The sequence below is a fragment of the Mugil cephalus genome, chromosome 10 (assembly GCF_022458985.1).
Source record: "Mugil cephalus isolate CIBA_MC_2020 chromosome 10, CIBA_Mcephalus_1.1, whole genome shotgun sequence".
Taxonomy (NCBI): Eukaryota; Metazoa; Chordata; class Actinopteri; order Mugiliformes; family Mugilidae; genus Mugil; species Mugil cephalus.
In genome coordinates, this window is record NC_061779.1 from 16364047 (window position 1) to 16381918 (window position 17872).

The 17872-nt window shown below is 44.7% G+C and overlaps 2 protein-coding genes across 5 annotated transcripts; one reads left to right on the forward strand and one right to left on the reverse strand.

Moving 5' to 3' along the window:
• Positions 1 to 71: 71 nt before the first annotated feature.
• Positions 72 to 8704, forward strand: rab3il1 (RAB3A interacting protein (rabin3)-like 1). 4 transcript variants are annotated; one of them, XM_047596050.1, is made up of 13 exons: positions 72 to 217; positions 505 to 768; positions 4121 to 4304; positions 4445 to 4540; positions 4918 to 4995; positions 5087 to 5317; positions 5505 to 5618; positions 6167 to 6295; positions 6388 to 6500; positions 6727 to 6750; positions 7142 to 7241; positions 7336 to 7402; positions 7525 to 8704. In XM_047596050.1, the coding sequence occupies exons 2-13, from the start codon at positions 560 to 562 to the stop codon at positions 7608 to 7610; spliced, it is 1431 nt and encodes a 476-aa protein (XP_047452006.1). In that variant the 5' UTR covers positions 72 to 217; positions 505 to 559; the 3' UTR covers positions 7611 to 8704. The 4 variants fall into 4 exon arrangements, with proteins under 4 accessions (XP_047452006.1, XP_047452007.1, XP_047452008.1 ...); XM_047596051.1 differs by lacking the exon at positions 6727 to 6750; XM_047596052.1 differs by lacking the exon at positions 5505 to 5618.
• Positions 7763 to 15089, reverse strand: epx (eosinophil peroxidase). Its single transcript, XM_047596034.1, has 14 exons — positions 14922 to 15089; positions 13717 to 13849; positions 13496 to 13625; positions 13219 to 13425; positions 12211 to 12577; positions 11972 to 12132; positions 11633 to 11891; positions 11374 to 11544; positions 10360 to 10597; positions 10073 to 10284; positions 9837 to 10001; positions 9640 to 9723; positions 9435 to 9531; positions 7763 to 9331 (listed from the first exon to the last, which is right to left on the reverse strand). The coding sequence occupies exons 1-14, from the start codon at positions 14959 to 14961 to the stop codon at positions 9274 to 9276; spliced, it is 2322 nt and encodes a 773-aa protein (XP_047451990.1). The 5' UTR covers positions 14962 to 15089; the 3' UTR covers positions 7763 to 9273.
• Positions 15090 to 17872: the final 2783 nt, after the last annotated feature.

The following is a 17872-nucleotide window of genomic DNA, read 5'->3' on the forward strand; positions in this document are numbered from 1 at the left end:
TTGTGGCAAACTTGTGGTCAGGTGAGACTGTGAATGACCCCCCTCTGCTGGAAAATATGTGCAGAGCTGGCTTGTTACTGGTCAGAAGGTGTTTAGTGATTAACCCTTCCGGTTTAACCAGGCGACCAACAGCAGGGCGAAGTGCGGAGACTTTATTGAGCAGAATTTCTGCTGTATTTGCAGATTTTTGTTGCCAATGAGAATTTGTTCCATTTCGGTGAGTATATTCTTTGTCTTTACATCATCCTAGAAGAGCTCATTACACCCTGTGTGTGTGCGATACATGCACATGCTGTTTTCTAACTTAATATTTGCACTGGATATCTCACAGAAAGAAATTCCTTAAGCATGACTACCTTCAAAGAAAGGAGCTTTCTTTAGCTCTCCTTCTGAGAGGTTTAAGTGGCTATTGTCTTTTGCAGGACTTTTATGGGTCATTTAGTTTAACCCGGAATCTTAAGATACAACAAACAGAGTTACATGTTGAAACTTGTGTGCCCACAGACATCAGGACCCTCTTAGACCACTGGAGATACCGAAGAGCTTCTGAGAGAGACACATGGATGCGTTCGAGGGAATTCACAGTGTCCAGATTTCCTCCTCTCCAACGTCTCCAACTTCTTCGAGCCCGGGGTACGAGGTCCTCAAGTCGGGGAGATCTGGAATAGCAGTGTACTCCTCCGCAGTCTTCTTTGGGACGCCCAATGTGCCTGCAGTCAGACACAAGACCAGGAAGGTGACTGAGGACGAAGGATGTGTTGTTGGACGGTGAGTGTCAAATCCTGAGGCACAAAAGAGGAGTCTGATCTTTCCTGTGTGGAGCAAACATGAAGCTCTGTTGTTTAAAGAACCAGTTTGATAGGGTTTGATGTTTTGAAGTGAGTTATATTAAGCACTACAAAGCACCAGCTCTTCAAATAAATCCAGTGGAGGACAATTTGCACATTATTTGTCTATAAATGGTAAGAAATTAAAAAAAATAAGTCTCATGTCAAATTTAAGCTATTTGAGCTATTGTTGATTGTTGAATCTTTCCCCTTCACGTAATGGAGAGAGTGAGGTGGTCAAATTATTCAATATAATATGTAAACTAGCAACAAAACATCTGTGTGCTGTATATTTACTAGTGTAACTCCAACACTGAATTATTTTACCCATGTTGTGAATGAAAACTCTCCTTGTGTTGTACAGCCATCATGAAGTAAGTAAAAAATGTCCAGTGCAGCTTTAGGCCTCTAGCAGGATCAGATCAGGACTTAGAATTAGAGGATACAGTAGAGCTGTGTCAGGAAATGAGGGAAAAAGGATGGAATCAAGAAAGTGAACTCAGATAAGGAATGCAGAGATTACTGCAGATGTGGAGTCTCTTATTAAATGCCTCAGTCACCAGCCTGCCCGCTGTTTCATTTTTGTCTGATAATGCATGTCCACCAAGAGACATTCTTACACCAACACAAACATGACGATGCCAATTAAAAACTCTCCAGGGTAAGAGATGGAGCTCCAACACTGACCCAAGTGACGATGCATTTTACGTCACTGGATAATTCACTGAATCTGTGCTCTACTTTATTCATGTTCATTTATAATTGATGAGTGACTTTGAAATGTTTGTCCTGTGTATCCAAAATAGCTGTTTTCTGCCCTAAAAGCCTCCAGACTTAATGCACAGTATGTCAAGTGGTTTGTGCTATGTGATTTATTACAGCTATAGGTTTATTTCAGTTAGCCTTGCTTTATTATTAGATCCCTGGTTGTTTTAATATTGTATTTCATGATGTGTGTTTGATTAATAATTACATTAGGTTACCACAGAGCACATCTGGGGCTGAATGAACAGGATCAGACAGAGTAGGTCATGTTTCGCTGCTGAAAACAAGGTGTCCCGGTAGGGAAAGAATTCACGTGCGATCGCATGATTTTCCCGCTTTGTAGAGTATAAAACGAGCCACAAAAGAAGACATTATTTCAAATAATTTTATCTCATTTAGAAAAGTAGAAGGATCTACTTTTGTTTTCATTTGGATTTGCGTGTCTCTATTATGCTTAATTTCTTTATTTCCACTCAAATGTCGAATTCGTTCAGGTTTTTTTCTTCATACTTGAAGAGAAAAGGGGGATATTTCAAACTTTTATTTTTTAAAGACGTACAAATCAGGTGCAGATCAAGTCCAGATGAACCCCAGCCGCGGTATCAGCAGCCCTGGGAGCTCCCAACGTGAAGCCAGCCAGGCAAGTCAGTGTGGTCAGACACAAGAATCCAGTCTAAAGTCGTAATTATGCTTCTGAGCACGGCCACACAAGGACTTGACGCACGGTCACCACGTGACACAGTCTCTGCAACACTAGCGCAGAAGCATAAATAAGGCATAACACCAACAGAGACAGAGACAGTAAATTGCCAAGTTCAGATACTGAAAAGTGTAACCTCACACTGGAATATGTGGAGATTTTGAGAGAATACGCCTGATTCTGTTGATTCAGTCATGATTTTGTGTTTTGATGTTATTTTATTGCTGTTGTAATTTGACTGTATGTATAGTCAAAAATCGCTGAGATGGAGAAGTAGCGGTAATTCAGTTTCTAGAGTAGACAGAGACAGTGATTTATGGACCCCCTGATAAAGCCTTGTCCACCCTGTGGCCACCCCTGGTGTAGAAGTCCTAGCTCCGCCCCTGCAAATCAGGTCAATGAAGTCAAGACGCTGTTGGTGATTTGGAGTTTGGGAACTGGTGAGAGAGGACCAGTGACTTTTAGGTTTTTACTATTTTGTAAGGGTTTTTTTACGTGTCTCTGAGGGGGATCCATGTGGAGGCCGGTCCGGTGGGTGGGAGTGGACGGACGCTCTGTCATGTGACCCGAGAGAAACGACGGCAGAAACAGACGAGGCGCTGGTTTCTGAACTGGAAAATAATGAGAGGATATTTCTGGAGAGTGTAAACCAAGCCGACGCAAATCCGGATCTTCTTCGCTCCTTATTTAGTTTTTTATTTTGTGTTTTATTTTGTGTGTTTGTGTGAGAGAGAGTCCCGGTGTTGTTGTTGTTGTTTGTCTACGTCAGCGTCCGCATTCCTGCGCCGTGATTTAAAGCGGCTGGGTTAGTTTCAGTGAAACCAGCTAACGTGAGCGCAGTTTGGGGACTACTTTTTTTTTTTAATTTAACCACAACACCGGCCGACGGGACCTGGAGGGGACAAGCTGACGGACGCAGAGACGGAGCGGGAGGCTGCTCTGTATCTGTCCCGGACGCAGACAGAGAGACAGACAGGGTGAGGGCGGACACTGACGGGACGGGACGGGACACTTCTCCGTGTCCAAAAGCTAACCAGCTAGTTAGCTCTGAGTCTGTTTGGAGCGTGGGCTTATATAGGAGCTGGAGATAAAATAACTCGGGCTCAAGCTGCGTGGACTCTAAAGCTTTAACCAAATGAAATGTTAGGAATGCTAATGTTGTATCAGAGGGTCCCAAACTGAGGTTCGGGGTCCCCCCCAGGGTCTCTGACTGGAGGGACTATAGAGTCTGATAGGAACATGTGATACATTAGAGTAGAGAGAGGATGATTTGGTTTTGTCAGATTCACTGGGGCTGTAAACTACACAAATATGAAGTTTTGAACCTTGGGTGGAAGACGTGTCACAGCAGGAAAAGCACAGATGCAAATATGCTGACTGCTTCAGATTCAGGCTCCCCGGTGGACTTTCACACTTCTACTGGGACACTTGAATCTAATGTAGCCTAACTCGTATTTTGTGTACTCTAACTAGACAAATGTATTGCGTGGAAAAAAAAGATTATAAATACCAGTAAAGTCAGTCAGACTCATGCCAACATCAAGGGCTCTGAAATAGGAGCTGTGTTACTGAAAAGCCTCACTATGCAAATACGCTCCAGGAACACAAGCAATGTTTCTGTGAATCCCGTTGACTTACTCCCATTATGATATCCTCCTTTCAGCTTTGTTTAATTACACACAGCCATCAACAATACAATCCCGTTTAAATCAACACAAGCACTGACTTGTGAATTCAGCTAATGGTGACATTTTGCTGTTACACCCTGGACAAAAATGTATGTTGTTTTTTTTGTGTTGATTATATTTTTGCGTGTGGTCTCGTGAAGGTTGGTAGATCTGGATCCAGACCCGGAGTCCAGACTGGAGGGAGGAGGCCCGGCCGGGCCGACCTCAGGCAGAGGCCATGGCTCGCTCGCCCGGCTCCGCAGCTCGTCGCTGGAGATCAGAGAAAAAGAAATACGAGAAAAGGGGTCAGAGATCCTCAGGGAGCAGCTGGACGCTGCAAAGAAGGTGTCGTATCCTCCTCAATTCTCTCACGAACCAAAAGATGGTGTAACCCGTGTAAAAAAAAAAAAAAAAAAACTGTTGACGGTGCAAGTGTTGTTCCATTGTAAAATGTGGCCTCAACGTTTTTCTCCTGCACATCTCAGGAACTGAAACTAAAAGACAAGGAGTGCGAGCGTCTGTCGCAAGTCAGGAACCAGCTGGAGCAAGAGCTGGAGGAGCTGACTGCGAGTCTGTTTGAGGTCAGCCGTAATCACTGCTCTGTGCCGAGGGCACTGTCATTTTGACAGCTCATGATAATTCAAGTGTGCTTAAGTCCTAAAACTCACAGTTTGCATTTACAGTAAATTTTCTACTGTGCATTTTAAACTTGCATCACGTATGCACAACAAAAAGACCAACATTGTTAGATTTCATATCTCCCTGTTAGCAAACAAATGTCCCTTTTACATGTGAGATTCTCTGTTCGTTTGATCAGTTTTCGTTTTAATGTTCACTCTGATTTTAGTTTAGTTAAGCGTGTCTCTTTTTAACCGTTGTTCATCAGCTAGTCGTTACCTTTGTCCTACCTTTGTTTGAGCTGTTTGCGTGTTTAATTTTTGAATCTACTCATCATCAGGAAGCTCACAAGATGGTGCGGGAAGCAAATGTGAAACAAGCCACAGCAGAGAAACAGCTGAAGGAGGCGCAGGGAAAGGTGGGTGAAGATGTTTCACTGCGAGCTCTTTCAGTGAGTGTGTGTGCTCGTGTCCGAGCTCTAAACGTCGTAACAATGATCTGCCTCTCAGATTGACGTTCTGCAAGCGGAGGTGACGGCGCTCAAGACCCTGGTGTTGACGTCCACACCTTCTTCGCCGAACCGCCAGCTGCACCCACAGCTGCAGTCGTCGGCCACCAGGGGGGCGTACAAGCGCGTCGGGGGCCACATCCGCAACAAGAGCGCCAGCGGCGCCTTCCCGCCGTCGGAAAAAAACGACCCCTCCGCTTCTGTTCAGCCGGCGGCGAAAGAGGACCGAGAGGTAACCTGAAAGGAGCCTGCGCTACTTTAGTCCCTCTTCTCCATCAAGTATGTTTCTGTAACTTTTACTCTTTTCCTGTCTGTAATCCTCCTTTTTCCAGTGTCTTCGTTCCTTTTTGTCCCTCTCACTACTAACCTCTCCCTGACTTGTTCTTCCTGTCTATCTGTGGCGTCGCTTCCCCTCTCAGCCTGCTACTCTCCTCTCTCTGATTCTCTGCCTGGTTCCTGGCCACTTTGTCAATTTGAACTATGACCCTCGCTGGCAGGAGCAGGGTGAGAGTCTAGACTCTGACGGCAGACAGGTAACTTTCGTACCCTCGTAAACGTTTTATAGTTGGCTGCTGTAGTCACCTGTTTTTATGAACGCACAACTGTCGATTAGTTTGCCAGAGCTCAAAGTGATCTGTTTGGTTTGAGAGAGTTCTGCTTATGTAACTTAATTTAAATTCAGTCAGCCAGGCTGCAGTGAGGGTTGGTTTATTTCCTTTCTAAGTAGATCTCATCGTGTTTAGATGAGGGAGTCTTCCTATTGTTACAGGTTCTTTATGTTCAGAATCCGGTGGACAATAAAGTACCTAGAGAGCATTGTGCAATCAGATGTTTGTGGGTTTATTATTCAATAGCAGTGATTTAATTAACACTTATCCAGCAGCTGGGAGGTCAGATTATAAAGTAAACGTCCATCAGGGTTTAAATATCCACCATAGACCAACAGCCAAGCTCGGCTGCTGCATTCTTAGTATTGTCAATATGTCACCTCCCTTATAGGCTGCTTTAATTTAAAGTGGTTAATGGTTAGCTCCCAGTAAGAGGCAACGTACAGAGCATGTGATGTGTTTTCTCTTTGCAGATGGACTCCGTTCTGTACGCCGAGTTCCTGATGTGGAAGGAGCATCCCTGTCTGGACCGTTCCTCCGCCTTCCTGAGCCGTATCTACAGAGAAGACATCGGACCCTGCCTTTCGTTCACAAGATCGGAGGTCAGACTCTCAGGCTGCGTCTGGGTTCGCGCCGCCACGTTATATATCTGAATGTGTGGCGTGTTAATAATATTGGTAACTGTTCTTCGCAGCTGTCCCAGCTGATACAGAGCGCCGTGGAAAACAACTCCCTGACTATCGAGCCTGTGGCCATGTCAGCGTTACCGATGGTTAAGGCCTCGGCTATAGAGTGTGGAGGTCCTAAGTGAGTTACCGCGTCAGTAATGACCGCCCTCCGTTTCACCACTCGCCGCTAAACAACGGCTACGTCAACACTGGACGTCCGCTCTTATTTGGTGTTGGTTCCTGCACTGATGCTCTGTGATCGTAGCTGAAGCCTTTTTTAACTGTCTCACCTTGTATTTGGGAGTGGTTTATAATCACAGCACATTTCTAATCACTGTCTGATTCTAAAAATCTTTTTTTTTCAGTGGCTTTAGAGCTGCAGTAGAGACGTAAGTCCTCTCAGGAGCAAATCACCCCTTCAACTTTTCACTAACTCACATCACTGCAGCATGAAACGCAGTTATCCTATCCAGATGTGTTGAAAGTCATAAACAAAGCTGTAAATAACGACCCAGATGTGGACCGGCATGTGTCTGGGTTTACATTAATGCAGCCGCGAACCATTTCCTGTTTCCTGGTCTCTCTGTGACTAACCTTCTCTTACTGTGCTCCTCTGTTTTTGCTCCGTCTCTGTTTTTCTCACGTAGTTTTAGTCAGAGTTAACATGTAGGTTTCATTCATGAAGAGCTGCACCTCATGTTCAGTGCCATGAAACAATGACTGTGTGTGTGTGTCCACGTGATGTAGCCGTAACATTTGACAGCTGATCTCCACTTGTAGAAAATGTGCATTAAGTGGCCTGTCGCGGCTCTGCCGACATCGCATTAAGCTCGGCGACAAGGGGAGCTACTATTACATCTCTCCTTCGAGCAGAGCGCGGGTGAGTGCCGCTCTTCCTCTCTAACCTTCAGCACATTTCTCTTTGCGCCGCTGAGAGCTGCTAAATGTGACGCTGTCCTTCTTCACTTTTCTAGATCACAGCCGTCTGCAACTTTTTCACTTACATCCGGTACATCCAGCAGGGCCTGGTGAGGCATGATGGTAAGTTAACACGGACATTTGTTGACGTCATACATCATATTCATTGTGTTTTACATAGTGTGGGGTGTGTGTGTTGCCGGGAGATGTCATGTTGTATCTGTTGTTTGCACGTCTTTGTCCAGCGGAGCAGATGTTCTGGGAGGTGATGCGTCTTCGCAGAGAGATGACTGTGGCCAAGTTGGGCTTCTACCTCACTGACCAGGGTTAGAGGACAGACCACTGAAACACCGAGCAGGACCTCCATTACTCAGAGCAGTCTTAGAGCAGTTGTTGATCGGCTTTAGTTCTGCAGCAGAGATCAACCAACAAGGGAAGAAGAAAATGCTCATGTGCCACTTTTGGATATGCAATAAGTCAAAGAAAAAAAAAACAAACAAACACAAGCCAACGCTGCGGAGAAGACATCAAATGACATGATGTTAATGTTATTCCCAGACATGTCAGATCTATTGTACTGTTGTACCACATGACAGGAAACTAACTACTGTCCTCCACTAATAGTCTCCAGTAATCTGGAGAATATTTTTTAATACCATTACTCTAAATCTCCCCGGTGGAGAAATCACAGCTTCTCATGTTGATGTTTCATTGATGTGTTGATGATGATCACAACACAAAACGGAAACAGTCCAGAGAGTTTAGTCTCTTACCTCAGAGTATTACAGCCACGTCATGTAATACTTCAACTGTTTCCACGGAGCAATGATTGGGACTGGTGTCTTTGTTTTTACATGAACACAGTGCTTACTAGCATCTCTTAGCTGCTTTTAGCTCAAAAACACCACAGACAAATCTTTGTGCACGGCTTTTATTTTGTTGATCCACTCTCGCACTTCCTGGTCTGGATGTTGCAATAAAAAAAGCTTCACATTAGGCCTGAACGTAATAATCAGATGTATCGTTAATAATTTATTATCACGCCAACACACTCAATAGAGGGAGATTTACAACACAGAAAAGAAGAAAACAAGCTTTAATATGAGTGATTGTCATATGTTTCAGCTATAGTTTTGCACGTAAACAGTATGTACATACAGTAAAAGCCATAAGTGACTTTGCATGAATGCAGACCATAGCCATATTACACAGTGTATACTGGTTGTACCTCATAGTATAGATGAATTATTATTCATGGCCTTTTTTTTCCAGAAAAGTCCTGTGAAGGTAAAAATGAAGAATATTGTATCAGAAAGTGCAATAACTGCTTGTTAGCCTCATTAAGGGCTTAGAGGTTCCTTGACCTCAGTTTACTGATAATCAAATGTATAAACACTCCCATTAAACACACAGCATTATATCCTGGCTGTCAGCTTTGTTCTGTGTTTCTTTCGTAGGCCGAGTAAAATCTCTTTGTTCTCAATGGATGAGGTTTGGTTTGATGATGAGTCATCGCTGTGATTGATCTGAGCCCTGTACAGTCAGATGTTTGAGCCAGGGCACGTCACTGATTTGTTTTTTTTTACAATAAGGTCACTGCTGCAACACAAAAGGTTCTGACACACACAAACAGAGTTGCCCAACGGGTTTGTAAGCAGGAACCGGGCTCAGTGGAGAAAACTCAGAGACGACATCCCGCTCAGAGGGGCTTTGCGGCCTGAAAATCTGTTTTTGGAGCAGACATTCCAGTAAGATTTTAGTTTCCGGATTGAAAGGACTTCTGTAAGCTCCTGTTTTCAAGGCCCGGCTGTACAGATTACAGTAGACCTTAATAAATAGCTACGCCCTCGGACTGGAGGACAAAAATACGAGCAGGCCGTGTTTTGTAGGTGGAAGCTGTCTTCATATCAGTGGAAACAAAAATGATACAGTGGTCAGTTTTCATGCTACACAGGAATATCACAAAGAAATCAACCAAACTGTGAAAATGTGCATTAACTTTTCCTCTGACAACACCGAGCCGTGACCAACTCTTCTTTCTTTGGGAAATATCTGCAAGGAACAAATTCAGTTATTCAGATTTCAAATCAATGACGTTCAGAGATGAACCAAATAGTTTCCTCATTTGTACCGACTTCTGCCTCCAGAGACTCACCTTCGATAACACACCATGATCATCAGCAGCACGGCCACGCCCCCAACCACCACTATCACTGCAGTGACGATAGACACCGCAGGCAGAGAGGAGGGCTCTGGATCACAGGGGGAGGAGTTAATGATCAAAACCGATGAATGTGAAGTAAAAGATTTTACCCAACAGCTGTTGAAACCGTGTGAATTTTAAAATTATCTGAACCAACCTGAGCAAATAAATGAACCTGGTATGTTGAGGCACTGTAGGTGTTGAGGACAAGGAGAGAGGAGTTCTTCACATTCATCAATATCTGTTATGAGCAATAACAAAGAGGTCAAGAAGAGGTAAATGCATCTAGAGAGGTAGGCTTACGGCCTGCAGGACTCTAATCATGTCACCAGATCTCGGTTTTGTTTTCCGTACCTTGACATGTTGGGGGCGCGGAGCTCCACTGCTGGCTGCTTTGGTCGCAGCTGATGGATGAAGAGCCCAGCAGCTCGAAGCCAGACTGACACCGATAGAGAATCACAGAGTTACAGAGCAGGGAGTAGCCCGACTGAATCCTGGGTATCGGTCCGCAGCTGGGATCTGGGAGAGAGGTCGATGATAAAACAACGCACAGAAGACTTCACACTCGTGTGCTGTGTCTTCTACCTCACCTGTGTCCGGTTCTCTCCAGGGGCTGAGGTCGAGGTGGGGGACGAGCGGATGGGAACAGGGCAGCATGTCCTCCGGGCTCTCGGTGCGTGAGAACGGGTCGGCGGGGACGTGGCTGATGTGGCTGTTGTCACAAATGATGCGGGACAGAGAGGCAGCGTGCAGGTGTCTCCTCTGGGAGCTGGTGAACACTCCTTCCCTCTCCCACCAGAACCTTGTCCCACAGCGATGTAGAGATTTAGATTTCACCCAAGGCGGCATTTGAATTTCCTTTGAACTTTAGCTGTACCTGTCCCCGTCTCTCAGAGCTCTGAACTGTTTGGCGAGCAGGCAGGACAGGAGGGGTCCGACCCGGCCTCCGGGAGGAGCGGGCTCCGATATGGCCCCCACCCACACGTCGATGTTGTGCGGCGTCCCGTACAGGCGCTGGAACTTGTGAGCCAAAGAGAAGTTACCCAGAATTTCTGCCAGTTCGGACGTATTGCTGGGAACGGAGAGGCCGCAGAACCTTCGCCACGAGCCGTATCCTGATGGGTGAGAGGAGCCAGAGAGCAGGAGGTTAAAGGTCGGGAGTTTCCTGTCGTGGTTTATGGTGCATCACCTTGTCTGCTGTGAGATAAAACATTAAGTAGCTCTGTTCTGTTTTACTAGGGTTGGCACTCCTTTACTCCACCGAGCTGAACAGATGCCTCACAAACCTGAGTCATGTCATCCTGACTGACTATCCACTAAAACAATAACAAATAACAGTGTGAAATAACTACAACCCAACATGTCATTCTTTCAAATAAATACAGTTTCTCAGATTTTTGTGTGAGGCTGTTCCAGAGATTATTTCTACACAGATGACCGTGACTCTAGCATCAGTCAGTCCACATTTTTACTTTCAACTAACCGGCGGCACTTGTTCAAACAGCTGTTAATTTACTAGTGAGCCTCTGCTTCAGTCTTAGTCACAACCTGAGAGTTTCTTGGTCGGCGGTGAACCATCAGAGGAAAACACCATCCTGGTTAATTCGATTAATATATCCCGAATTACAGGTGAGTATCTGGTTGTTAAACCGAATGAAAACCTAAACTCGTCACCAGTCATTTAGACCTGAAGTAGTTCCTTGGATGACACGTAAAAAATAAATAAATAAATAAATCTTCAAGAGAACTCATATCAGCCCAGTTGTCAGTTCCCAGTAGAAAACCAGATGTTTTTCAGTTAAAACAACAATTATGAAAAAGTTTTTTTTTCACCGTCCTTGTTGACAGTCAGCAGAGTAAAGTGATACCGTGACTACGTCCGTGTGTTTACCAGGTAGACCGTGGTCCCGGCCCCTCTGGAGATTAAGGGCCCCGAGGTCCAGAGGCAGGCCTCCCTGAGCCTGAAACAACCTCTCCGTCAACTCCTCCACCATCATCTGACCCGGAGTCTGCAACTTAGCCGGAGACAACAACAGGCCACGCAGCACTGGGTCTATACCACCTGAAACACCAGGAGAACGTGAACCGAAGAAACAGAAGAGCTCATTAAATCAGACTGAGGCATAAAGAGTCACTGCATCCCTCTTCACCTTCCTGCACGACCCTCCAAGAGGCAAACAGTGAGTGGTGCAGCGGCAGCGGGGGATACTCTGAGTTGGCGGTGTACCCTGGACCCAGCCTGTTCACCACCGGCTGCACGGTGACATGGGCGAATCGAAACGCAGCGGTTGCGAATACATTAGCGATGCTGGGATCCACATCTGGGTCGTAACCCTGGTAGGGAGGCATCAGATGAGACATGGCACTCTCACCGAGGACCCGGGGCAGGTAGTGCTCCCACGTTAGGATCTTAGAAGATAAAGAGCGCGGGTCAGGGTGATGAAAACGCTTCAGAGAGAGGTAGACGGGATTCATTGTGCTGCTCACACCTGGTGAATGGCTCCTATGATCTTGCGGGCCTCCTGGTAGAGGGTGTCAGGGCTCCAGTGAAGGTTGAGCAGGTGCAGCTCTTTGACCAGCCGGTTGTGCTCCCTCAGGAAGAGCGTGTGGAGCGCAATCAAACCGAGATGTTCGTTGACTCTGGAATCGCCTGTGAAACACGAATCGTGAAGAGCAGCTGCACTGGATCCAGCAGAGGGCGGACGATTCAGTTTGTCCACTCACTCACCGGCTTGAAAGCAGGACGTGGCGTTCACATGGTGCGCTGCTTCCTCCGGTGCCCCCGAGGCGGTGGAGTTGCGAGGGCCGCAGGGGTCCAGGTGAGCCTGCAGACGCGGCAGGAAGGGCATGAAGGCCAGATCCTGGTCCGAGTGCTGGGGGTTGAGGGCCATCGAGCCCACGGGAGAAGAGAGATTCCTGAGAGCGGAGGCCAGGCCGGTGGAGCTGCCGTACACCATACTGGCGTCTACGAAGGAGGTGATGGCGTTGAGCTGCTCCCGGTGGCGCTGAGGCAAAACACCTGCACCACAGCTGGGAGCAGAGCGGAAGAAAGGCATACAGCTCTGGGCACCATAACGGGGGTCAGAGAGGGGGATCTGAGAAAGACGAAAAAAATGTTTGTCACTGCTGATGGTGGTAAAAAGAAAAATAAGTATCTCATTGATATTGTTTATATAGTAAAACATAATGATGCTGCAAGGGAATAGAAGTAATTTCAGAGTAATTTTTCTATTTCAAAATACTTACTACCATCACGAGAATGTAATTCTTACATAATATTTCTCCCTGGTTAACACCTACTTACATAATGTATCAAACTTTTTCTATATCCTTTGTATATTTTACATTATTTACACCTGGAGAAATTTCTTGTATGTGTGGCAGTAAATATGATTAGTCTCTCTTTGTGTGTTTCCTAACCACTGACAGGTTGCAAAATAAATTTGAATCCCAAAGAATTTGAGGGTATCTGGAAAAAAAGGGAGTAAAGATTTACCCCGTGTTAAGACTCAGTGTCAACCAGAAGGCCTTGCTCTCACTGCCTATGATTGTAATAAACACACAATTTAATCAATTAACGATCATAGTTTTCCTTCACCGTGTATTGTAGTGTAATTATATTATAATGTGCACATATTCCATAATAAAAAATTAAATAACGCAGTGGTTTATGTCACGGAAGATGAAACCAGCCTGAAAACCAAAGCGTCCTGAGGCAGCAGATGTTCAAGTGCACCTGTATGGGGAAGCAGGGTGTGTCTCTGCTGCAGGTGTGGGAACAATCAGCTCCGGTCCTGAAGGCGGCCGTACTGGGGCTCTGAGGCGTCAGCACCAAGTCATGGTCTATCCACTGACCCCAGTCCACCAGCAGGTGGGACAGAGTGGAGTCCACCGAGATGTTGTGATTGTGGGTGAACAGCACTTCCTGAGACACGAGTCGCACCTGCACAACAAACAAGGTGAGGAGTGATGAGGGAGCAGAGGGCGACTGAGAGCTGCTGCGTGGCTCTTACCGGAGGCAGGCTGACGTTGTGGTAGGTCTGCTTTGGATCCCAGCCTCTGGGCGTCCCCCACACGTCCTCGTACTCCGGGGGCAACCAGCGGGAGTACGGGATGTTTGCAGCGCCCCTTTTTGGATGTTGTCTGAACAGAGCACCCACATAACAGACGGCTAGCTAAGTCTACTGAGTACAACATTACTCTGTTACTGCATGCGTCTCATGTCGGCTCTGACCTGTTGTTGCACTCGCCTGTGATGGATCTGTAGCGCTCAGAGAGGCAGTCTGTCTGACAGCTGGGTGTCTGGAGCACAGCGGAGCAGCCGGTCACCTGCAGCAGATTCTCCACATCTCCTTTACTCAGCAGCTCTGCGGGAATAAAAAGATATGATCTCATCGTTTGTCATAAAAGTAAATGTATATTTTTACAGCGCACTCATGAAAGTCTGGTTATGGATTTTGACTGAAACTATACAGGGTCCTAATTCTGGGGCTTCCATTAGTCCTTATATATATTAGTCCCAGTGTGTAGGGATGAGCATCGATAACCGGTTCAATTCATCGATATCATTAGCCTCCCTGCTTATCGATTCCCTTTATCGATAATTTCCCGGTCGAATCTTTACACCCTAGTCCAGATGGCGGCGGTTATACACCTACAAGAGCCAACTGCCATAAAATGAAAGAAGAAGAAGATGTCAAGAAAGAGGCAATGGCAGAGAGAGACTGAAATGGTGTAAAGTGGCGCTTCAATTTTCCAGAAGAGGACTATGTAATATTCAGCGCAACGTGCAATTTATGCAGCACCGTTATTTCAACAAAGGGCGGCAACACCACCAACATGATTTAGCAATTGTCGACATCGCACAGCATTAAATACCACGTGTACTGTAATGAGTATGGCTATTACTTAGTCTCAGCAGAACAATGGTAGTGAGGATCTAGTGACCAATTTATCCTATTTATTTTCTTACACAATCTTCTTATCTCTTGTTTAGAAACTCAATAAAGTGCTGTTTACACGAAACCACGAACGTCTACTTTTTCTAGACCAAAAACGCGCAAGAGGAATTGATAAGGGAATCGGTAAAGAATCAAATCGATAAGTAGAATCGATAATGGCATCGGTATCAATAAAACAAATCAACAAAGAAAACTTATTGATGTCCATCCCTACCAGAGTATAGTTTAATATCCCAGAACAGTGTGAAATTCTATAAGTTTAATGAACATGACTGACTTAAAACTTCACATCCATAACAAAAAAAGTTGTAAATGCTGAGTGGATGCTGAAGGAGTTAAGACTAAAGCAAAGGAAGAAGTGAGTTAAGTGCAGTAAACTGCATCCAGAAACTGACAGTATGTCGTAAATGTGCTATAGAACTTTGGTTCATGAAATAATTCACACTGATACAAGTTGCGTTACTTTGCTGCTCAGTACCGTAAGGGTTGGGCTGCATCATGGTGTTAGTGTAGACCATCTCTCTGATCAGCTCCACTGTGTTGTCGAGGAGTTCAGCAGCTCGGATCTGAGTCCTGGTTCTGCCCTCAATCTGTTTGAACTGAGCCAGCAGGTCACTGGGTCTCAGAGCGCCTTCCGAAAAAGACTTCTTCACCCTGGAAACACCGACAGCTTTGTCTTTAGAAGGAGAGTTGGTGGATAGTGTCTGCTCCCAGACCCATTTTTAGACCAAAACAGAGGACGTGTACCTTTCACTTGTGCGGGCGTAGGCAGCGTCGGTCAGCTCGATCGCCCTCTGAAGAGCCTCGTCAACATATACAGAGCCCAGATACGTAGCTCCTGAGATTACCACAGAGGATCTGTTAGAGGAGCCACACACACTCCCTTCGCCCCTTAGCTATGAACAGAAATCCTACCTGAGGTGCCGTTCGGTGAAGCGTGCTCCAGGAAGGAGAGCAGGACCAGAGCCTGTCCAAGCAGAGACACAGACAGCTGAAACCAGAGGGAGTGTAAACAGAGGTTTGAATTAAAGGTACTTGGAACAACATGCAGGGAAAAAAAAGATCAGAAACTCACCATGAGTGCGGCGTCCATCTATATCTCACTCACAGGATTTTACTGTTGGGCTCACTGCGAGTCATGCTGAGAGCCAGCAGACGTGAGGTTGTGTGTCTCTGGTCCCAAGTGTCCAGGATGCTATGTATACACTGGCAGCAAATCCATCAGGTATGTGCAGAATCCCCTTATCTGTCCCTCTGGTGACAGCAACGCAACATCAAACACTGGATTTGCAGCCTCAGCCTAATAACCTTTCAAATCAAATTTACTTCTGTCTTCTCTGGCCATGATGAAAACCTTCTGTCACTTCAGCATTTCAAATAAACTCTGCCCATCCCTCGAAGCGGCAGAGAATGTATGACTTTGTTGTTGCGGGGAGGGGGGCCGATCAACCCAACAAAGAGGCAGTTCAAATATTAGATGTCCAAGTAACTTTAGTAGAAGATTAGAAGAGACTGGCTGGTTTATTATTTTTAAGGAGCCAAAGAGAATTTCACGTCACCAAAGTAAGTTTTGGGGGATTTTTTTGTGCCTGTGTTTTTGTGCCACATGCCAAAAGTTTCAATCTGATCGTCCCTGTGCCAGTGGCGCAGACAGGTGTGTGCAGACTGGAAGATGAGGGAATTCTGGGAAATGATGATGAAACAAGAATTGGGATGAAAAGAAAAAGTATCAGAAAGGTCTCAGTTAGATTATTGTGACTCATAAAGACGGGTTGTGTCCAGTCTGAGGCTACAAAAGTCAAACGTGAAGCACGGCGGTTTGTTCTGCTCTCCTCTTTGATGGTCCAGGTGTGTGATACCATCAAACAGGTCATCAGTCCCATTTCATTACGCTGTTATTAATATTATCCACATTGCTCATCTTCTGCTGTATGTCCTGGAAAAACAAGTCAATGTTGTAGAAATCGTCTGTTCTCAAAAGTCTCACCAACTATCTGACGTTCAGGCAGATAAAGGGTTAGTTCACCCACATTTCCCCCTCATAAATACTGACTTCTGCTCATAGGGATTCGCTTAGGTCGGTGACTCCAAACCTGTTTCCCCAGGTCTAGTTACAGAAATGCCGAGACACATTCTTCAACCACTTGTAGTCAAGTTCATGTGTCTCATAACATTCAGGAGCCTTCATGTGTATGTGCAAGTGCATGTATGAAATGAGGATTCGTGCAGATACAGTACTTGGATTGTCTGTACACATTTGTAGTCTTAAACCAGTACTGATTGGGTCACCAGACAAACGGACCCTGAACTGAAACAATGCTGTGTCTTCGCCACTTGCCATAAAAAAAACAAAAAAAAAAACAAAAAAAACAGTAATTGTTAATTACGCTGTTTTCTATAAAAGTTGAAATAAACTTTTTTTTCGTACCTCTTTTATAAATAATCGATCCTTTCGATACTTCAGTCATTTGTGGAAAGGAACTAAGCTATTGATTTGTGGCAACAAAACAAACCTTTTGAAACATCTACTACACAGAACATGAGACATTTATGATGAGGTGAACAGAAGAGGAGAGCACAGTGTCAGAATTAAGATGCAAGTTTTCAATTTATAGTAGTTATTAATAGTTAGACAATAATTTATTTTAATGGTCTTATCATTTTTACATATTTCTTGTTTTCAGTGTATGACCCAGTATTTTCACATATTTTGTATGATTGTGTCCTCTGTTTAGTCTTTCTTTTTTTTGTGTTTGTGTGGCTAATTTAAAATATTTAAAATATTCTTTAAAATATTCTTAAAGTATTCTTTATGAAAGCTGTGATTGGAAATACAGTATTTTTTTAGGTTTATCACACACATTAGGGTCTATTTACACAAAGAATCGGTATCCAATCAGTATCGCCAATACCAGCCTGAATTTTACTCAGGATCTGAAAGGAAATCGGTGTCGAACATGACTAGAGCTTATCACTGCTGCACAAAGGTGTGACTATTAAACAGCCTACTAAAGGTGACACAGCATAAAGGTGACATGTTGACACTGAAAGGTGCCACGACATTCAAGTATGTGAGTATGTGTATAAGCATGTGAAGTGAGAAACTAAATGTCTTTCAGTTTTGTTCAACAGACTGATTAAAATTGAGCAACTTGATATTAACAGATTTATGACTAATTGATTTCCATTTTAATGAGATGGAACATTCTTGCAGCATTAGACTTATCGAGACTTTAATGATCCGTGAGGGAAATGACTTGGTCACAGCCGCTTAGAGCACAAAAGAAACATTCTTAAAAAAACACAAGTAACAAGAAAGATAAAATAAGATTAGATTAAAATAAAAAAAAACTATTATCTAGAAAAATAAAATAAACAGTGCAAACATTTTTTTTAAAAAAGAATCAGCACTATGAACAAACTTACAAA